Raw genomic sequence first — 22,293 nt, 5'->3', positions numbered from 1 at the left:
GCCCTAGAGAGCCCAAGTGCATGTGCGTGCTCCTGAGGCAGCCTCCATCTCCCTGGTCAGGGACAGGGCTGGGGACCTACCGCCCTGCTGATGTGCTTCCTGATGAGAACGTATAGCACGGGGGAGCACCAAGTACGCCAGTATCTCCCAGACCTTCCCTGCCAGCAGCATCCACAGTAGCCGGTCCTCCACCTCAATGTTGACCCAGCACCAGCCCACCGACACGTCAGAGGCGTCATAGCCGATCTTCTTCAGAGCAACAGCAGCTGCGGTGATCGCCAGCGGGACGCCCCAGCTTTGGAGGAAAACAAACAGGAACGATCACATGAATGAGGAACTGGAGGCAAGCCAGGACCATGGACTTGGGGCTTCAGGTCACTCAGCCAGTCAACAAGCATTCAAGTAAGTAAAGACTGTGTGCCTGGCCCTGTGCTAAATGCTAGAGAAACAAAGAAAGGCAAGACCCATTCTGCCTGCCCTCAAAAAGCTTACATTCTAACGACAGAGACAACGTGTATATAACTAGGTGCATACAAAATACATGCCCGAGAACCTTAAATACCTACTGGAATTTTGATTTGATGCTAGCCTCCTACTGTTAAGTAAGAGAGACCTGGCCAGAACTACTCCTTAGGAAGGTCACCTGGATTGGGGCAGGGAGAGATCTGAGGCAGAGTGATCAACTAAGAGGTTATTTTAACGGTTCAGGTGAGGAGATGACGGCCTGCACAAGGGCAGGGGCTGTCTGAGTGATGAGAGGGCAGAGCACACGGGAGACACGTTGCGAAGGTGGAAATGGACGCCATATTGGAGAGACGAGGTGAGTCCAATGAAGAGTCCAGGACAACACTGAGTTTTTGAGCCTGGGTCCCTGGGAGGCTGGTACTAATAGGAAAGTAACAGGAACCGGTAATAGTTCCTAAAAAACAGACGAGCAAACAAAGAAACAAAAAAACCCAAACCAATAATAACCAGTAAACCCAGTAACTGGAAAGCTGGGAAGAAAGGAGGGTTGGGTGGGTGGGGGAAGATAATGACCTCAGTTTGCTTTCTTCTTTTTAAAACAGCTTCTTTACTTATTTTAAATTTTATATATTTTATTTTTAAAACTTTAAATATTTATTTTGAATTTTAAATATTTTATTTTACATTTTAAGCATTTACTTTAAATTTAAAATATTTTACTTTTTAATTTTAAATTTTTTTTTAAAGTATTTCATTTATTTCATTAAATATAATGAGATCAGTTTGGGGCAAGTGAATCTGAAAAGGGTCATCAGAGGCTATTTAGGACACCCCTTTTTTCCTCCCACAGATCATTCAACTGAGGCCCAGAGAGTCTGAGTGCCCAGCCCAAAGTCACACAGGCAGCTAATAGCCAAAGCAAGGACCTGTCCAGAGGTCCACGATTCCAAGTCCAGCAAAGGCCCAAGAAGTAGACAAGTGATGGAAATCACTGGATCCTACATCTAAAAGTGGAGGGAACCCTACGGTTCACCTCTCTAAGTCCAAACCCCTAAGTTTCTAGATGAGGAAACTGAGGCTCAGAGAAGTTGGGTGACTTGCCCACAGTCACACAGCTAATCAATGTCTGAGGCAGGACTCAAACCCAAGGCCTCCTGAATCCAAGGCCAGTGCTCTACCCACTGCACTGCACTGCCTCCAATGACTGGCTGCCCTCCTCCCACCCACTGACCTCTCCTCATCCCCAAATGCTAGAGCTAGATTGTGGCAATGGGGGATGACCCTCTACCCCAAACTCCTTCAGTCCGAACTTGAACCACTGGCTCTGGGCCCTTGAGTTCTGACTGGTAAGCATCCACCTTATCTTACCCAGCTTTGGGCCCACCCCCAAGCCACGCTGCCCATCGCCTGCCCACGGCCCTCCCAGCCCACTTTCTAACTCTTGCTCCCCATTGGCATTTTCTTCCCTTTTAAGAACACACACTGCTTGAATTCATGGCCCTAGGGCTAAGCACAGTGTGATGGACCATGATGTGATAATGTTATTGCTGTTACTATTATTATCATAGGTACCTAATCAATGCTCTTTTATCCATTCATTCTGGAAGGGCATGTCAGCCTAGCTCAAGCCCTGGCAGCTCCAAACAAGGACTCTCCTCTCTGCCTTTTCCTTCCCTTGCCTTCTCTCCCCTCCCCCATCTATTTCTCTCTCCTTCCTCCCTCCTTGTTTCTCCTTCTCTGTTTCTCCCCTCTTGTCTATTTCTCTCCCCTCCCCATCTATTTCTCTCTCCTTCCTCCCTCCCTGTCTCTCCTTCTCTATTTCTCCCCTCCCCCATCTATTTCTCTCCCCTTCCCCATCTATTTCTCTCTCCTTTCTCTCTTTCTCTATTTCTCTCTGTCTCTACCTTCCTCCCTCTCTGTCTCCCTCTCCATCTCTCCTCTTTTCTCTGTCCATTTCTCTCCACTTTCCCTTCTATTTCTCTCTTCCTCCCTCTCTCTCCTCATTCTCTCTCCTCTTTTCTTTACTTCTCTCCCCAGCCCCATCTATTTTTCTCCTTTGTCTCTCCCTCTCTCCCTGTCTCTCCCCCTCTGTTCCTCTCCTCTTTTCCCTCTTTCCTCTTTTCTCTATTTCTCTCTCCTCTCCTATTTCTCTCTCCTTTCTCTCTGTCTCTCTCTCCCTGTCTCTCTCTCTCCTTCCCTCTCTCCCTGTCTCCCTCCCCTCTACTCTCCCCCTCCCTCCCTCCCTCTCTCAGAATGCTTAGCATTCTAGACACCACCTCCTACACAAGCCCTTTCTTGACTCCCCCAGGTCTAAGTGATCTTTCCCTCTTGAAATTACTTTGTATAATAAAATTCAGACTGTGAGCTTCTTGCCAGTGGGGACTGGTTTTTGCCATTGTGTGATATCTCTACCTCTCACCACAGTGCCTGGCACACAGTAGGCACTTAATAAACATTGGTTGACTTGACTAATAAGATCACAGGTTCAGAGCTAACCAGAGACCTCTGACATCATCTAATCCTTCACTTAACATCTGTTTTTACATCTTACATTTATAAAATCTCTTCATTTTACAGATGAGGAAACTGAGGTCTGGATAAGATAAAAACCTTAGGGTCATATACTATAGATCTAGAACTGGTTGGGACCATGGAGGCCTCCTAGTGCATTTGACAGATGAGGAAACTGAGGCCCAGAGATTAAGGGCCTCACACAGGTGGTACATTCCAGAGCTGAGATTCAAACCCAGTTCCTCTGAATCCAAATCCTCTGTTTCACACTCCCACCTTCTTGGTTCATTCCTTTGTATATATACTTTTGTTTTTCTCTGTGTACAGGCTTTGTTTCACCAGGAGAAAATAAGCTCCTTAAAGGCTGGGAATTTTTCTTTTTTGTCTTTTTATCCTCAGCCCCTAGATCAGCATTAAGTATATAGTAGGTGCCTGATACATGCTGCTGCAACACTAATGATACTAACTAGCAGTTATGTACTGCCTACTACACGCCAGGGAAGGGCACAAATATCTCATCTCACAACAACCCTGGGAAGTAGGTGCTATTATTATCCCCATTTTACAGGTGAGAAAACTGAGGCAGACAAAGGTTAAGTGACTTGCCCAGGGTCACACAGCTGCTACATGTCTGAGGCAGGATTTGAACCTTGGTCTTCCTGACTTCAGGCCCAGTCTCTTTAGATCAGACTCCCTTTGGCAGTCTGGGGAAGCCTCTGGACCCCTTCTCAGAATGATGTTTTTAATGCATAGAATAAAACACATAGGATTACAAAGGATAGTAATTATATTGAAATAAGGTGTAATTTTTCCCTATCCATGTTCAAGTGCCCCCCAAATCTTACCCCAGGTTAAGAAGCCTTACTTACCCCACCTTTGGGGTGTTGGCCATCCAGTTTCCCCTCACATCCAACTTTTCCCCTCACCATAACCATTGCTAGGGTTGGCAGTCGCTATCAGAAGGATGTGATTCTTTGGGGACAAGGGACAGCAGAGGCCTGCACACTGCTGGCTTCTCAGAAAACACTGAGCAGCAAGCCCAGAAACATTCTAACACAAAAATGTTGCACAAAGAGCTACATTTACAAGGATCTGGTGGGAGTGGGGCTGGGGAGGGCCACAGGGAGGGGAAGCCGCATACTTGGCTGCTCCTAACTCTGTCTGCAGATTTCACCCCTGGGAACAATGAACCCTCATTGTTCCCTCTGAGGGAACGAGGGACAGGATGTGGGAAAAATCAGGGGAGTGATTCCCCCGTGGGAGGAGGCCATGGCTTCAGAGCCAGAAGAGCGAGTTTTCTAAGGAGCTTGTGAAAAAGACAGATGGAGAAGGGACAAGGGGGCAGAGAGGGCAGGCGGACACAGCCTAGTACGGCAGACTAGCTGCAGGGCTGGGCTTGGGGGTCAGTCAACAAACACTGATTAAGCAATAAAAGTGCCACGAGGCATTGTGCTGAGTATGGGGGCTACAGAAAAAGGAAAAACAAAGTCCTTACCCACAAGGAGCCTACACTCTAATAAGGGAGATCCCACACACCCAACTCTATACATGCAAGACACATACAATGTAAAAGAAAGCTCATCTCAAGGCAAATCTGGGGTCAAATCAGGTCTCCTACACTCACCAGCTGTGTGACTCCAGGCAAGGCACTGAATCACCTGGGTCTCAGTTTCCTCATCTGTAAAATGGGGATAACAACAGCATCTACCCCCAGGGTTGTTGTGAGAATCAAATGAGGTAATATTTGTAAAGCATTTAGCCAGTGCCTGGTACATAGTAGGTATTTAATCCTTTTTGTTTTCTTCTTTCCTTTTCTTCCTTCCTTTTTCTTTTTTTCCTTCCTTCTTTCCTCTTTTTCCTTTCTTTTCTTCCTTCCTTCTTTCCTTCCTTCCTATCATCCTTTCTTTTCTTTCTTCCTTTTCCTTTCATTCCTTCCTTCCTTTTCTTCCTCTTCCTTTCTTTTCTCCCTTTTTTCTTCCTTCTTTCTTTCTTCTTTCCTTTCTTCTTCCCTTCCTTCCCTCCCATCCTCTTCTCCTTTCTTTCCTTGCTTTCTTCTGTCTTTACATTTCCAAAAAGTAGCCACGCAATTTCATAATCATTAATTGCCTGCTACGTGGCAGGTGCTGGGGTTACAAAGACAAAATCACCGTTGTAATAACAGTCAACATTTATATGGTGCTCTGAGAGCAGCTGGCAGTGCAGCAGATAGAGCACTAAGCCTGGAGTCAGGAGGACCTGAGTTCAAATGTGGCCTCAGACACTCACTAGCTGTGTGACCCTGGGCAAGTCACTTAATCTTTTTTGCCTCAGTTTCCTCATCTGTAAAATGAGCTGGAGGAGGAAATGGCAAACCACTCCAGCATCTCGGCCAAGAAAACCCCAGATGGGGTCACAAAGAGTAGGACATAACTGTCACAAGTTGTCAACAACAACAAACATGACACTTTAGAGTTTGTGAAGCATTTTATTGCCACGATTTGAGCCTCACAATAGCCTCGTGCTTTTATGTCCATTTTAGAGATGGGGAGAACAGAGGCTTAGAGAAAACCAAACAGCCCTGCCTTCAAGTTGCTTCCAGTCTACTGAGGATGAAGGTAGGGGAAAACAACACTGACCAAAAAGCATTTATTAAGTTCTAATGATGTGCCAGGCACTACGCGAGCTGTAACAGCACAAATAAAAAGGCACGAACAGAGGTAAGTAAAGGAAAAATTATAGATAGAAGGTACAAAATAATTTTCAGGGGGAAACACCGATCTGGGGAGATCAAGAACAGCCTTGTCATTGTTGTTCAGTCATTTCCGTTGTTTCTGACCCCCCATGACCCCATCTGGGGTTTTCTTCGCAGATACTGGAGTGGTTCGCCACTTCCTTTTCCAGCTCATTTTACAGACAAGGAAATTGAGGCAAACAGGGTTAAGTGACTTGCCCAGGGTCACACAGCTGGTAAGTGTTTGAGGCCAGATCTGAATTCAGATCTTCCTAACTCCAGGCCACGTGCTCTAAACCTTCCATCATCTAGTTGCCCTAAAGGCCTCCTTAACCTTGAAGGAAGCTCCAGATGTAAGAGGCAGAGGTGGGGAGGGAGTGAATCCTAGGCATCAGAGATAGCTTGGAGAGATGCCTGGAGGCCCACAGGGAATGTCTCATGTAGAGAAGAGGCCAGGAGGCTGGTGCAGCTGGAACAGACTGAATGTGAAGGATGGGACGGTGTAGTAAGTCCGGAAGGGCCAGTTGGAGCAGCCTGGCAAAGGCCTGAAATGCCAAACAGAGGAGTGTGTGTCTCATCCCAGGCCCCTTGAGGAGGGGAGCGACCAGCAGTCAGAGGGAGGCAGAGCAGAAGGAGGAGAGGCTGTTAAGGCCTCCAGTCCTAGAGGCCCAAGAAGAACCTATAGATCTCCCCCAGGCATCAGGGCCAAGAACCAGCTTGGGATTTCAGGTCAACTTGTCCCTGGACAAACATCTTCCTCTTTAAGGCAGTAAGTGAATTTAGCAGGATCACAGACACCTCATGAGTTATGTCTCGTCAGGGCAATAGGAGCAGTCTCTGACACACTCTGGGCTCGCCTCTCACAGACTCATTATGGGACCCTGCTGGTGCCACCTCCATGCTCCAGCTCCTAGAGAGCAGGGAAGTTTCAAGGTCAGGGGACATTCTTCAGATCTCACCTCTGCCACTTACTATGTGACCTTGGGCAGATCACCTCTAAGCTCCAGCTTCTTCAAATGTCCAAAGCAGGGTGGGGGTTGTAAATTAGTTACCCTCTATGATCCTGGGATCAGAATGCCTGCATGACCTTTGGCTAGGCACTTCACTTCTGGGCCTCAATTTCCTTTTCTGTAAAATGAGGCCACTGGACTAGATCTGGTCCCTTCCAACTCTAGATCTGGGACTCCAAGAACTCACACCTCACTTTTTCTCACGCTGTCCAAGACTCCCCTCCCCTTCCAACATGCCTCAGCACAAATCCCCAACTTTCCTGGCAGGAAGCTTTTTTTTTTTAAATTAATTCCCCTGAAGGCAGAAAGATAACCTACAGAGCCTGTCTATCCATACACACATTTTGGACAGACACTGAAAATGGACACTGAGCTGGACCCAGACTTGGGGTTGGGGGGCTGGAGGGAGGACATCCTGGATTGCCTGATGGGAAACCATCGTCAAAGCTTTCAGTGACCCACCCTGAAGCAAAAGTTCATCTCTTTCATCACCAATATTCTTTCTGGGAATAGGTATGGCTGGGTGTCAAGAAACCTAGCAATCTCTAAAGAATGAGCACCTTAGGATCAACGAAAGGGAAATAGAGAGGTGTGTGGTGGGTGTGTGGTGGGTGTGTGCGGCTGTAACACATTTACGAACAAGGATTTATAAAGGGAGGGTGCAAGAAGTCATGAGAGTAACACCTTTAATCCCTGTGTGGTTGGGCCAATCACTCCACTCCCCTGGGCGGCTTCCAGGAAGGGGTCAGACCTCTAAGGGCCCTTCCAGATTTAGCTCCAGAATGCTCTCAGTGACTGCATCTCTCTGGGACTCAGTTTCCTCATCTGTAAAACGAGGGCTTGGCTTTTGAATAGGTGGCCAATGAAGTCTCGTCCAACCCTAAATCTATGGTTCACTATCCTATGAGTGAAAAAGAAATTTTCAAGTGAAACATGAAGTAGAGACAGGAAGGAATTGGACGGAAAGGAAAGTTGAGCCCCCACCACACGAGGTAGACCCCTTCTTCCAGTCTTCCCTTCCTCCTGTCTCTGGGGAGAAATTAAGGAAAGACGAAATCATGGCTTCTAAGAGGCAGAGTCTGGATTCAAACCCAGACCTTTTAACTCCCAATCTTGAGCTCCCTCCACTGGAGGGGGCTGCCTCTCCATAATAACTTCCACCGATACACCGATGTCTCTTCTGAGAAACCCTGTTGGACTTATAGAGTCTAGAAGAGCTGGGTTCAAATCCTGCCTCTGAGATCAACTGCTTGAAGTAGCAGTCGGTATCTTCACCTCTCTGACACAGAAATTTCTGAAATAGGGTTGCTAATGATTCCTGTAACACACACGAAAGCACAAAAGTGGGAGGAGCCCCTACCCCAACATCCTCGTGGTCCTGACTGCTGACATAACGAATACCACCAGCATTAGGCTTTAAACTTCCCTGATAAAAGTAGAGAGCACATTCTCACCTTCATTTTCACAATTAAGGCAACTTCTCACAATTACTCTCCCTCTTTAGAAATGGGCTGGGCAGTGGATGAGAAAATTAGAGGCCTGTCAGATCAGATGAACCAGCAGAGCCTGACCTACCGGTCCAGGCGATTTTCTCTGAAGGCCTTAGGATAAATTGGAGCAATTAATGAGAAGACAGAGGATGCAAGGACAGTACAGCCAGCAGCATGCTCAACTTGGAGTCACAATATCTGACTTCAAATCCCAATTCTGCCTCTAACTAGCTATATGACCTTAAGCAAGTTACTTCTCTAGGCCTCAGTTTCCTCAGCTACAAAAGGAGAAGGCTTGGACTAGACTCATCACTTCTTAACTGTGAGTCATAACCCCATATATGGTTCACAGCCTACAGTTTAAGATGTGCTGAAGGGGTCGTGAGCAGAAAAAGTTTAAGAAGCCCTGGACTAGATAACCTCTTGAGGTCCCTTCCAGCTCAAAATCTATCTAGCCCATGGTCACACAGTAAGAATGAGAAGCAGGATTCGAATCAGGTCTCTGGTGAACCCTGCACTCTTCCCATTTCACTCACGCTGCCTGTAACCATGACTTCCTGTCTCTGGGCCTCAGTTTCCTTATCTATAAAACGACCATGCTTGACCGGTGATCCTGAAGGTCCCATGATCTTAGCCCAACTTTTAATTCTCCTCCTCTCAAAGAGTATGGTTCTAAAGATCTGGAAAACAAGGTTTTGGGGAGTAGTTGAAAAAAAATTGTGCTCTATGAATGTGAATAGAATATCACTGGGGAGGAAGAAATTTACATGAGGAAATCAGAGAAGTCTGCAACGACTTCTAAGGACAAATGAAGAGCAAAGTAAGCAGAACCAGGAGAACAAGGGATACAGTGGAAATGAAGAGATCACTAAAAGGAAACTAAACTATGAGTAAAGAAAAAACAAAAATGGTTCCAGGGGACCCCTCGGCAGAGAGGCACAGCAGAATTCAGCACGCAATGAGGTCCAGGCAACGCTTATTTTGGCTTAACAGTTTTTGATAATGAAGGAGGATTCCATTTGGGGCAAGTGGTATATTTAGAAATGATAAAAGGCACCAATGAGTTTGTGGCATTTTTAAATGCTAGTTTAGTAGCCAAATTGCTCAGAATCAGACAATCTTAGAGTAGGCAGAGATCTGGGAAGCCACCAATAAGGACAAAGCCCAGTAGGACAGAGCCGAGCAAGCTATTAACTCGATTCTATCTTGGACACTGAAAGAAACGCAATACCAGGGACACAGACCCCTTGCAACACAAACACCAAAGCTGAGCTCCAGACATCAGCTAAAAAGCCAGCTCTCGAATGAATACACTTAAACCTTGCTCCCCATCGAACAGTTCAAACAGAGAAACAATTTATTTTGGGGACACTGGGAGGGTATGTTTTATGTGTGCTAATATTTGCTTTTTTTAAGTGTCAACTCACCTTTTGCTGGTGAGGAGACTTTTTTTTCTCTACTAACTCTATCTGGGCCTGTGGAAAGCTGGAGGCTTTTTTTCCCCTCTACTAATTCTGTCTGGGCCTGTGGAAAGCTGGAGACTTTTTTTTTCCTCTACTTATTCAGTCTGGCCCTGTGGGAAGCTGATTCCAAGGAAAAGAGCCCGGACTCAGGGATGGGAACCATGCTAGGCTCAGCACTTCCTCCAGGGGGAAATGGTTAATTAGCATTGCCACGTCCCTCAGCCATAGGCATACAAAGACTCCTGAGGGCTGGAGCTACTGGGACAGAGATAAGAATACAGAAAGGAAGTGGGATGGCCTCAGTGCCTGGGAATCCAGGATGGAATGTTCCAGCAATGCAGTAGCACCCCTGCTAACCCCTGTCTGATTCTTGTCCATCTTCTCCCAGGAGCTCCTCTTCATAGAGCGCCACTCACCATGATGGAAGCCTTTGTCCCATTCGGGCGGTGCCGAGGGGCCACTGCGATGTCCACCTACTAGCCCTTACTCTTGGTCACATGACCCACCCATCTCCTTTTCTGATCTAGGGAAACCCTTACAAACAGACAGACCCTCCCTGGCTAAAGTTAATTGGTCCCTCGAAGACAATCCAGCTTTGGGCAAATCACTTTGTGGAATTCCTTAGGGTGTCGCAGATTCATATAAAAGTTAAATGACTCAGGCTGAATAATACCATGCTATTGGAGGAGCCAGGAGTGGCCTTTTCCTTACAAACATTTTTTACATCAGAGATACAGATTAACAACAGCAAACACGAACAAAGACAATACATAATAACAATAATAGATCACCTACACCCATTTCTCTTTGTCAAATGCTGTTCTTACAACAAGCCAGCCCTTTGCACTGTGCTTGGCACAGTGGGAGGTCCTTAATAAATATTTATTGACTGATTGAATGAAGCAAATTTGATAAGGCTTTTGATGCAGTCCACCTGACAGGAAGGCCAGCACCACAACCACCAGTATGCCACACTGTTCTTGTGCACAATAGATGAAGGGATGAAAGATACATTGCATAAAATATATACACCTATACACACATATAGGTGTATATACATATATATATATACATATATATATACACTCCTTGTACTAGAAACATGTATGTGTCTATATACTATATTTAATACTCCTTGTACTAGAAACATATATGAATATTATAATATGTGTGTATGTGTAATATCTATTTCTGGTACAAGAAATATTTTCTTACAACCCTCCAAGAAAACTGGGCCTTCTCTAAATTCCTTATCTCATCACCCTTTGATGGACAACTGGGCGGTGCAGTGGGTAGAGCATCAGGCATGGAGTCAAGAAGATCTGAGTTCAAATCCGGACTCAGACACTCACTAGCTGTGTGACCCGAGGCAAGTCACTTCATCCTGTTTGCCTCAGTTTCCTCATCTGTCAAATGAGCTGGAGAAGGAAATGGCAACCCCACTAGTATCTTTGCAAAATGGGGTCCTGAAGAGTCAAACGTGACTAAAAAGATTGGAAAAACAACTACAACAATCACCTTTTGAGATGATGCATGTGAAGCACCTACTATGTTCCAAGCACTGTGGTGAGCACTGGACTTAAAGCAGGTGAGCTTAGCTAAAGCATTAGAAAGGCAGGTTCTAGAGTAAGAATTTGCTGAAAGGGAACATTGCTAAACCATCGAGGGAGGCACAGGGGGAATCTTCCTCCTGGGAGATTTGAAAAAGATTAATTCTCATCTGCCTGGGACAGTAGCAGAATAGCAGAGTTGGAGATGGAAGGAGCTCTCAGTCAGTTAATAAACATTTATGAAGCAACTACTGTTTGCCCAGCACGGTGCTAAGCACTGTGGATACAAAAAGAGGAAAAAGACAGCCTTTGCCCTCAAGGCACTCACAAACTAAGGGGAATTTAATGGTCCCCACCCCTGGTCTACAGGCCTCCTCATTTTACAGAAGAGAAAACCGAGGCTTAGGACAGTGTGGTACAGAGGAAAGAATGCCCAGCTTAGAGTCACAGGACCCAAGTCTAAATTCTGACTCTGGTACAACCCTGGGAAAGTCACCACCTCGCTGGCCTCAGTTTCTTCATCTGTAAAATGAGGGGAAGAGGACTCAATGACTTCTGAAGTCCCTTTCAGCTTTAAATTTATGAAACGGTGACCATATTGGCTGTGTCTCTGGACCTCACTTTTTCCAGGGTGGTCGTGAGTTTCAAATGAGATCTCATCCCAGAAAAGACTCTGCAAAGTTGAAGGCATCTTGGAAATAGCCGTTACTGTATTATCATTATTACAGAAAAGACCTTGTGGAAGGGGGGGGGGAGATAGCCCTTAGCAACTAATTGACTAGGGGAGGATCTAGGTTAATAAAGAGGGGAACCTGTCCAGCTGGTTTTTCCTTAATTCCCTTGTCCTGTTTTCCAGGACAGATAAACCCATCTAAGTACCAAGGACTGATAAAGAGCTGGGGACATAAATTTTCCCAACTGATCTCAGTCTAGAGCAGAGGTCACCCAGTGCGTAGGTTGGGTTTGTGTGTGTGCTAATCAGATTTGAACAGACAAGCTGGACAATACACTTATCTCTCATAGTCAGAAAAGGGAAGCTCAGTAGAGCATTCTCCCTCCCCCCTCCTCTTTTTCTTTTTTGTTATCCCTCTGAGAGTTTCCTAAGCAGGAAAAATTCCTTAAGAATCCCTGCTGGGGAGAAATATCAACAGTACTTGAACCAAGGGTTTTTTTTTTTAAATTTGCACTTTGTTCAATGGCAAAATTGGGCGTTCCAGAGAGTTAGAAACAAATCTCCTGCCATTGATCTCCCTGGATACTTTAATCTCAAAATGAATTAGAGTGACCAAGAGTGACCAAGATGTCACTGACCCACAGCTATTCCTTCCCACCCCCTTCTACCTGATGAGTCAGACATTTTAATGACTTCTTCCCAAAGTCCATCAAGCAAGAAAAGCAGGAGAAAGGAAGGCCAGAAGAGAAGTCACTTTTCTAGGGTCCAGCAGAATATAACCTGCTTGAGGGCAAGGATTGGATGTCTGTGCCCTCAGCTCCCAGAACAGCTCCAGAAAAAAACCTAGAGGTGACTCCAATAAACCCGATACTGAGTCACTCAGGTAAAATTGTAAACTCTTTGAAGGCTGAGACCAGGCCACACCTTTCTCTCTCTATCTAGTGCCTAGTACACCATCCTAGACAGAGTTGGTACTTACTTAATAATAAGGTTTGTGACTAATGACAATGATGAAAAGTGGCAGGACAGCCCTAATAGGCAGAGAGCCCTAGGAGTCAAGGGCCCCTGTTACTACTATTTGAGTGACTTTAAAACAAGTCATTTAACCACTCTATGCCTCAGTCTCCTCTCTCTAAAATGGGCTGCACTAGGCAGCTCCTAAGGTCCCTTCAAGCTCTAAATCTGTGACAAAATTATCCTATGATGACTTAGAGTCTGGAAAACCTAAGGTTAAAGCCTATTTACTTAGCTAAATGACCCTGGGCAAGTCACTTGACTCCTCTGAGCCTCAGCTTCCTCAACTCTAAAATGGGGATGTTCATAGGACTGTTCAGAACTCAAATGAGATAATGTATTTAAAGAGCTTCGCAAACCTTAAAATGCTATTAAATTACTATCAACACCATCATTATTATATCTCATCTTTTCAACTACCCATAGCTAGAAACAGTGCTGTTATTATAATTATCATCCAAGAGTCTTACCAACTTTACTTTTCTGGAAGTCAAAAGAAGTGGTAGGTTTAGTGTTTGGATATTAAGCTGGGTGGAAAGGAGGATAAAGGGGATGATTAAGGTGTATATACACAGGTTCTGGCTTTTAAAGGTGGGGCCCTAGTCTCACACCTACTTCAAGTACAAAGGTACATGAGTCAGTTGTGACAGGAAAGCCAGACCAGAGAAGCCCTGGGTAAGAGTTTCTGAACCCAGCCCAATCTAGGCATGAAGGGTACAAATGGAGAAAAGTAAGTCACCTCCCTGGCAATAGCAGCCTTTAAAATGTTAAATGACACTGTGAAATATTGATTTTCTGGGGATTGGTTGAAATTTGGGCCATCGAGATCCCTTTGATCAAATGAGATAATACTTCTAAAGTGGCTAGCATAGTGCCTGGCATATAGATGCTACCTAAATAATTATTCTCTCCCTTTTCCTTCCCCTTTGGACCAAACTGCCTCGCCTCTGGAAGCATGGGGGGAGGGGGAGGGGAGGTTAAGTGGGAAATAAGAACAGAGGGCAGGCTCTAAGGTTTAGAAGCCTAAGATTTAGACCTGAAAAGGATGTTAGAGGTCAGCCAGCCCAGCCAACACGCTTTTATTAAATGCCACACACTGCTAAGCACAGGAGATCAAAGGAAGGTAAAAAGTAGTCGTCCCTCCCCCAAGGAGCTCACAGCCTAATGGGGTAGATATCATGCAAACAATAACGTACTAACAAACATATATAGGAAAAATGGAAGATACTGAATTAAGAGGGATAAGGAAAGGCTTCCAGCAGAAGGTGGGACTTTAGCTGGGGCTCGAAGGAAGCCAGGAGGTACAGATGAAGAGGGAGAGTTTTCCAGGTATGAGGGACAGGCAGAGAAAAGGTGTAGAGGCAGGAGCTGGAGTGTACTGTGCAAGGAGGCCAGTGTCACGGGAGCACAGAGTATGCAGAGGGGAGTAAAGTGTAAGAAGAATGGAAAGGTAATAAGGGGCTGGGTTATGAAGGGCGTTAGGAGCCAAACCTCTGACTGCACTGTAAGTGTTCTTTCAATGGAACCTCAGTTTTTTCATCTATAAAAATATAGGAGCTATCTTTCCCAGGGGCTTCTTCCTGTGTTGCTTGGGAAACCTTAAAGTACTAGTGAACTAACATAAGCTATTGTCATCTTGTGTCTTTAGCCTCAGGCAGCTGTTGGGCTGGATAGACAGACCCCTGGGAGCTATGTCTTAATCAAGTCCCTTTTCCTCTCTCAGAGACAGACTCAAGTTTGGAATAGAGAGTCTAATCATTAAGAGCTAGCAGGCTGCTTGGAGCACTTAACTGTAGTGATGAGAAAAGAGGGAAAAAATCAGTCACACAAAGCTTCACCTTCAAACTCCCAGCTCAGCTCAGCACGGGCTGAGATAGCAGCCAACCACCAAAGGATTATTTTGCACCTTGAAGGCTGGCCGATCTGTTCTAACCGTAAAGTCTGTGATCCTAACTAGGGGCAAATGTGAGAGGCTTTAGTAGGCACTGCAACCTCCAAGGCAGACAGAGCCAGCGCCCTCGTTGTCCCTCCTGTCAAGACAACTCCATCCAAACGTTTAGTGTTCCTTTCAGTTACCTATTAACCTCACCTCTTAGAAGCTTATTGATACAGGAAAGAAAAAAAGGACAACCTTGTGGTCCCTCTGGAACACAGAGAAAGAAGAGAGCTAAGCTTAAATCCAAGCACAGATTTAAAAAAAAATCATGACTCTAAACATGATGCTGATAACAGCATTTCTGAGAAGTATCACAGTGGCTTCCTAATGGGTTTATCTACTTCTTGTGTCCAATCTGTCATCCTCTGAACAGCTGTCAAATGGATTGTGATACACAAGTCTGACCAAGTCTCTCACCATAACCTTCAGGGGCCCCCTATTGTGGATAAAATTTTAACTTCCTCTGCTTAGAGTGTGAAGCCCTTCACGCCAACCTACTTTGCTTACTTTTCTATTTTTTTAAATTTCCTTTTTTATTACAAGCTTAACAACCATCACCTAACACAAACATTTCAGTAAAGGAAGAAGAAATAAAACGTATAGTTCATGAAACCATAAACTTCTGTTTTTCTAAAACAAAAGGCATATACTAAATTTAACATGACAGTAACATGACAGTAAAGAGACCATTTGTGTCTCTTGATTTTTTTCCTTCTGTGTATTTAATTTTTATTGACTTTCTTTTCTTTAAAAAAAAAATCTCTATCATTACCCCCTAAACTCCCCCCCAAGCCCTAAATAGAAGCCCTCTCCCTGGTATAACAAGTAAGTATAATCAAGCAGAACAAATTAACACATTGGTTAAATCAGGAAAATGTATGTTTTATTACATACCTCTGGCCCATTACTTTTCAGCCAAAATAGGGGAGGCAGATTTAGTCATCAGTTCTCTGAAGTCCCGATTGGTCACTCTGTCGGTCTGAAGTCTTTCAAAGATATTTTCCTTTATACTATAGTCAAAGCTTCACTTTCCAGACTTTTTTCCCCTTTACATTACTCCCGTTCTCTTCACACACTCATCTCCTTGGACATCTCATTTTCTACCTGGCTGCACTCATTTTTGATTTCTCCACCATGCCCCCAGGAAGGAAACTCTTCATTGGAAAATCTCATTCTGCAAGATCCAATTAGCTTTGCTACTCACACCTCATCAGGACCCCCCTGTCCCTCTGTCTGGGAACCTTCGGCCTCAAGGTCCTTGGCCTTTTGACTGAGCCCAACTTTTACAGAACAAATCCTTTTATTAAGGGGATTTGTTCTGGGAGGTTTAGATTCAGTCAAAGGGCTGTACTTGAGGACTTAGAGGGCCACACTTGGCCTCGAGGCAGCAGGTTCCCTACCCCGGAGGGTGGAACCTTAAACTTCCACTTAAGGACAGACATCTCCTCCTTCCCACCCTGGTAGTGCTCATTTTGGATTTCTCTTACTTTTCCACCATTCCCCGACAGGTGTACTCCTCACCCGCTCTCACTGCCTCCCCACACCTGCAGCTTTCTTCTGTGTGTTGTCTTTTTCCATTAGATTACAAGATCTTTGAGCTTGTGAGGTTTCCCCCCCCAGCTATTGCACAGTGCCTGGCACACGGTAGGCACTTAATAAACATTTCTTGGTTGCTGACATTCCCCATACTAGCCTTACTTCCTCCTCTCAACATGCCATTTCCTGACTCCACGATCTTGCATGTAGTATACAGATCCTCTTCGCCTCTGCCTTTTAGAAACCTGCACTCCCTAATGGCTCAAATCAGGTCCCAGGTCCCAGTGGGAAGCTTTTCCCCACCACCCTAGTAGCTTTCAGTCCATACTCCCTCTTCAAATAGTAGCTTATCTACTTTAGAATGTAAACTCTTTGAGTAGGGATTGTATGTGGATCCCTAGTGCCTGGCACATAGTAGGTGCTCAAAAAATGCTTTCCAATTATCTATTTCTATATTGTCTCCCCCATTAGAATGTAAACTCCTTGAAGGCAGGGGATATTCATTTTTGTCTTTGGATCCTCAGTGTCTAGCCCTCTACCAAACAAGTATATGTCTTCAATGAATGTTTGTTGAATGATAAATAACTGTGAGACAAGATAGTCCCTGAAAGGCCCATATCTATTGTGACTGGAATAAGGGACAGAAAAGATCAAAGGAATAGAGGCTTCCAGGGAACTTATTTCCTGCCCCCAGCACGGTGACTTACCTCCAACTAGCTACAAGATAGTTCCCCTAGGCTGGGGATAATAATAATAACCTCCAACTAGCTACAAGATAGTTCCCCTAGGCTGGGGATAATAATAATAACAGTCATCATTTACATAGTATTTTAAAGTTTGCAAAGCACTTTACAAACATCTTATTTTATCCTGATAACCCAGGGAGGTAAGGGCTATTATTGTCCCCATTTGATAGATAAGGGCCCTGAGGCAAACAGGTTAAGTGATTTGCTCAGAGTCATATAGATAGTAAGTGTCTGAGGCAGGGTTTGAATTCAGGTCTTCCTGGACTCCAGGGCCAGAGCTGTATCTATGATGCTATCTAGCCACCTGCTTCACAGAAGTATAGACTCGGGGCTAGAAAGAACCTCAGGGATTATCCACATTCAGATCTCATTTTATGATGAAGAAACTCTCCAAGGAGCACAGTCAGGATTCAAACCCAGTTCCCAAACTCCCAACCCAAGATTCTTTACACTGTCCCACCTGCCTGCCCTGCACATCCTGTGTGATTTCTTGTTCATGTTCTACCATGGGTCCTTCATAGAAGAGTCTCCCGCCCTAGCTAAGGACTTCCTCTGGGCCTTTTTTTGTTTTTAAACTTAGATGCCAGTGAAGCATTAGGGCTGTCTGGCTTCTACCCATCCCTCATTCCTGCTATTCCTCTTCTGATCAATGCTATATCCCTCAGTAAATACTCTCCTTAAAATTAATTGGCTCCATGAAAACAAAAAAATTTGGCAAAACAAATTTGTATGAGACCTGGGGGAGTTGCTGAAGAGTCAAAGGTCAGATGACTTACCCAAAGTCACAAGGCTAACATGTTGTCAAGTAATGGAGTCAGGGGTATGCTGGTAAATGTTTAACAACCAGCTCTCCAAAAATAAAAAAATGTAGATACAACACTTTTAAGTTCAATCTTCGTCGTTAACATTTTCTCCATCATTTTGTTAAGTCTAGACAATCAGCAAAACAATAAACCAAGACCAGATTTATAGCAGTTGCTGATTTTTGAGGTATAAATGCTCACAATGAAATCAGCCCGGTTTGAGCTGCCTCCAGCACATCGCTGGACAGATTCCAATCTAGTCTTCCTAACTCCAAGTCCAGCCCCTTGATTCCCTTATCCTACTGCCCCAGGAGACAAAACCTTGTCTTTCAGAACATTTCTCAAACATTCATGTTGTGTCCCCTCAGAAAATGTAAGCTTTCTCAGGGCAAGGGACTGTACCATTTTTGCATTTTTGCCTTTCTATCCCCAAAGCCTAGCACAAAGTAGGTGTTTAATAAATGCCAGTGGATTGGACAGCATGATTGATACTCCCTAATCACATTTCATATTTCAGTAGAGATTTAAAGTGACAAAGTATTTTTCTCTACAACAGCCCTGTGATGTGTGTGTGAGGTCCATAGTACAAAGATTATTTTCCCATTTTACAGATGAAGAAGTTCTCAGAGCTGGTAAGAGTCTCAAGTGTCCAGTTCTCCAGACCCCAAGCAAAACTGGCCCTCTGGGTACCCCACCGTGCTGCCCAGGACATTGGCCTTGAAAACAACTGTTGTTACACAGGTTAGCAACTCACTTTTCCCTTGACAGGTGGCTGATAGATTCCTTAGATTGAATGTACTGGGATGAGCCGCACAGGGTAAGGAAAGGTAATGGAAAGGACAGATATCAAAGAAATACAGTGTGCTTCCCGACTTGGTTATCAGAGACCCTTTGGTCAAAGCCTTCCTCCTCCAAACATAAATCCTTAGCTGGGGAAGGAGGCTACAGTGCTAAGGGTTGGATGGACTTTGAATAAGGGGGAAGGAACTAGCATGTTAAGCACCTATATGCCAGGCTCTGTGCTAAGCCCTTTACAAAATTATCTCAGTTGAGTCACTGGTGAGAAGTCAACCACTTCTCACCAAGGAGTAAGGAAGCAGAGAGAGAAAGAGAGAGAAGAAGAGAGGGAGACTGGAGAGATGAAGAAAGAGAGGGAGAAAGAAGAGGAGAGAGGGAGAGGGAGCGAGAATAGGAGGAAATCAAAAGAGCACTTTATTTTGAAATGGGACTTGGGTTCAAATCCCAGCTTTTCCACTTTTAACATGCATAACTTTGGAAAAGACATAGTTTCATAGATCCAGAGCTGTAAGGGAACCCAGAGGCTATCTATTCTACCCCCTTGTTTTCTAACAGAAGACACTGAGACCCAGGGAAATTCAGTGGCTTGCTTACAGTCAAAGAGGTAGTAAAAGCATCAGAGGTAGGGGTCACCTCTATGGGCCTTGGTTTCCTCATTTGTAAAAGGCAGGGATTGGACTAGATGACTTCTAGGGCCTCTTTTAGCACTAACTCTATCATACTTTCCTTTCAGGGCCTTTTGCAGAGGACCACCTCTGCATAGTCAAGCTGGACAATGTCCCTGTGAGGGCAGCCACTCAACAACTTCTAAAAGCTAGAATCCTGCTCGGGCTCCCTCTTTCTACCTTAAATAGAAACAAAACAAAACAAAACAAAACACCTCAAGGCTGGCCTGCTACTCTCAGCTGACCTGACCTTGGTCATGCTTCTTAGGTGAACTTGCTTTTGGAGGTGACCCCTGACACCATCCCCAGTTCTGTGGCTTCTTCTGCAAAATGAGGGGCTGGGTCTTGATGGCTTCTGAAGCCGCTTCTAGCTCCAAGTCTATTTATCCTATGTAAAAAGGAATCCCCTCTACCATCCACTCTACAAGTGGGCTTACAGCCATTACTTGAAGACTTCCCCCAATGGAGAACACGACTTCTAACACAGCCAACTCCCTTAGCTGCTCATTCTGCTTGACACAGAAGCTGGTATAGTAAGTGTGCTTATCTATAATCTATCAATCATCCATCCATCCATCCATGCATCCATCTATCCATCTGTCTACCTATCTTCTATTTATCTACCTGTCTATCTACCAGTCTGTCTACCTCTGTCTACCTGTCTGTCTATTTATCTATCTATCTGTCCTTCTATCCTTCATTGGGAGAGTATCTTTCTGGAAGTTTTTATTTCCGGTAAGACTCCTCCTGTGTCAGCTTGCCCTTTCAAGCCAAGGAGAGCACGCCTACTCTTTCCTCCAGAACACAGCCTGGAACTACTTTAAGAGAGCAATCTATAATACTAGGTGAAGGATAACACCCTCTCCCCGCATTAATTATCAAGTTTTTATGATCTAGGCTTGTGTTCTAACAAAAGGGAAGCTGTGCCGGCCCACAAGGAGTTTACACTGAAGGACACCTTTGCTAAAAGCATGATTTCCTGAAGGGAAAGAGGAGAAAAGGGGCTCTCCGTGGGCAAAACAGCACGGGAGCCATGACCCACCTGATGATGTGGAAGCAATACAGGAGCCGAGTCCCAGCCCAGGGGCCCTGGCTGCTGCGGACGATGGTGAGATACAAGTAAATCGCGATGGCAACGGTCCAGAAGAAGGAGCTGGTGTTGGCGAAGGTGGAGAGGGCTCCCTGCACCACGCAGTCCCAAGTGGTGTCCTGGAAGTCCTGGAGGACCCCATAGAAGTAGGAGGCGGCAGAGAGCAGGTCTGCCAGGGACAAAAAGAGGAGCAGCTGCCTAGCTCGGCTCCTCAGGTCCGGCCACAGGGCATGAGTGCCTATGAGGAGGCTGGAGCCCAGGAAGGAAAGGACGCAGGACAGCAGGACCACGATCTTCTCCGAAGGATAGACTTCGGTTGGGGGTGCAGGCTTCGAGGGGTGCAGCATGGTCAAGGAAAGGAAAGAGCAAAGGGGCTCTGGGACGAGAGGCTTCCAGGAGCGGATAGCCAGGGGAGGAAAGGAGATGAGCTAGTGAGAGTTACAGAGGGGCGAGAGATGGGGATCTAGGAGACATGCTGTTGGAGTGCCGGACGACGAAGGCAAAGAAGAAAGAATGGAAAATGAAGCGGCTGGAGAGAAAGAGCTAGGGGGTCTTGGGGAAAGAGGGAAGGTAGAAAGGGCTGGGACAGGGGGATGGGGGGGTAAAGGATCGGGGAAAGGGAGTCCGGGAAGAAGTAGGGAGAATGTAAGTTGGACAAAAGGGGCAGAGGAGTGCAGAAGCTGGGAGTCTGGAGAGCGGAGAAGTCGGGGGGAGACAAGGGAGGTGGGAGGGGGGGCAGGACGGAAGCAGGGGGGAAAGGGGCCCAGGAACTTCAGCCAGAGAAAGTTCCCAGTTGTTGCTGCTGCGGCTGGAGCTGAGGGGTGCGGGGGGGTGGTGGTGGGGCCCCGAGAGGCAGCCGCTCTAACTGCTCCAGTCCCAGCGCCGCGCACCCGGACCCTCCAGTCCGCCCCCTCTCGCCGCGGGGCAGCGGCGTCATGTGAGCGGTAACAGCAGCCCGGGCTGTGCCCACGGATCGGCCGGCGCTCGGCTCGGCCCCGCCCCCATTCCGCTCCGGACCCGCCCTGTCCGGGCCCTCGTGGCTCAGCTGGCCGCAGCTGCCGCTGCTGTTAGTGCTGCTGCGCCCCTCGGGCAACCACGGCGTGCTCCCTGGACATCTCACCAAGACCCCCGCCGCGCTACTGGAAAGGCTTGGCATTTCTGAGACGTCTTCCTTTCACTTTCTTTTCCTTTTTCCACGAGCAGAGAGCCCTTTGCTGTGGTCCCCTTGCCCTTTGTCAGCTAGAGAAACAAGAAGCAGGTGCTTTCTGTTCAAGTCACTCAGGATGAGCTGGAATTTCCCCAAGGACCCTCCTCCTGAGCCCAAGACAGCCCCGCACCCACCGCCAGCTGTATCTTCCCCTCCGGCCTTGGGTGGGATATAGAGCAAACATCGCCATCATCCGTCATCTCATTTTACAGAAATCTTCCCTGACGGCCAGGTCTCTGTGCTGGATGTGGCAGAGACCACTTCTTTTAAGGGGGAAAGGGATCGAGCTTATCAAGTACCGACTCCACTCAAGGCACTGAGTTAAGTGCTTTACAAAACTAGCTCATTTGATTTGTTCTGATGCTTTTCCCCTTAAATCACTGTGGCTTCCCGCCAGAGGATACTTTTCCTACATCTTATTAAATGAGAGGCTGAGTAGAGAGAGTTCACCTCCTACTCAGGAAAACCTGGGTTCGAGTCTTGCCTCTGATATTAGCCAACCATGGGCAGGTAGGTCAAGGACCTTTCAGTGGATTCAGGCGGCTAAGATCATCACTTAAAAAGGGTCCCTGACTTTCAGAATGGAGGGGAGCTTCCCACATGGGGAGTTCTCTATACACCAGGAG

The 22,293-nt window shown here is 46.0% G+C and overlaps 1 protein-coding gene across 1 annotated transcript in view; it reads right to left on the bottom strand.

The window, feature by feature from the left end:
* The window catches only part of GPR157 (G protein-coupled receptor 157), a 40,121-nt gene extending 18,715 nt beyond the window's left edge, over nucleotides 1-21,406 (bottom strand). The window contains 3 exon segments of the mRNA XM_078145692.1: nucleotides 81-122; nucleotides 124-295; nucleotides 20,413-21,406. Of these exon segments, the coding sequence (XP_078001818.1) occupies nucleotides 81-122; nucleotides 124-295; nucleotides 20,413-20,807 (609 nt within the window). The 5' untranslated portion in view covers nucleotides 20,808-21,406.
* Between the last annotated feature and the right edge of the window lie 887 nt (nucleotides 21,407-22,293).

Source organism: Phascolarctos cinereus, unplaced genomic scaffold (genome assembly GCF_003287225.1).
Source record: "Phascolarctos cinereus isolate Bilbo 61053 unplaced genomic scaffold, phaCin_HiC Scaffold_726;HRSCAF=1367, whole genome shotgun sequence".
NCBI classification, from domain to species: domain Eukaryota; kingdom Metazoa; phylum Chordata; class Mammalia; order Diprotodontia; family Phascolarctidae; genus Phascolarctos; species Phascolarctos cinereus.
The sequence above is the reverse complement of the archived record's forward strand: the minus strand, read 5'-3'. Positions and strand labels throughout refer to the sequence as shown.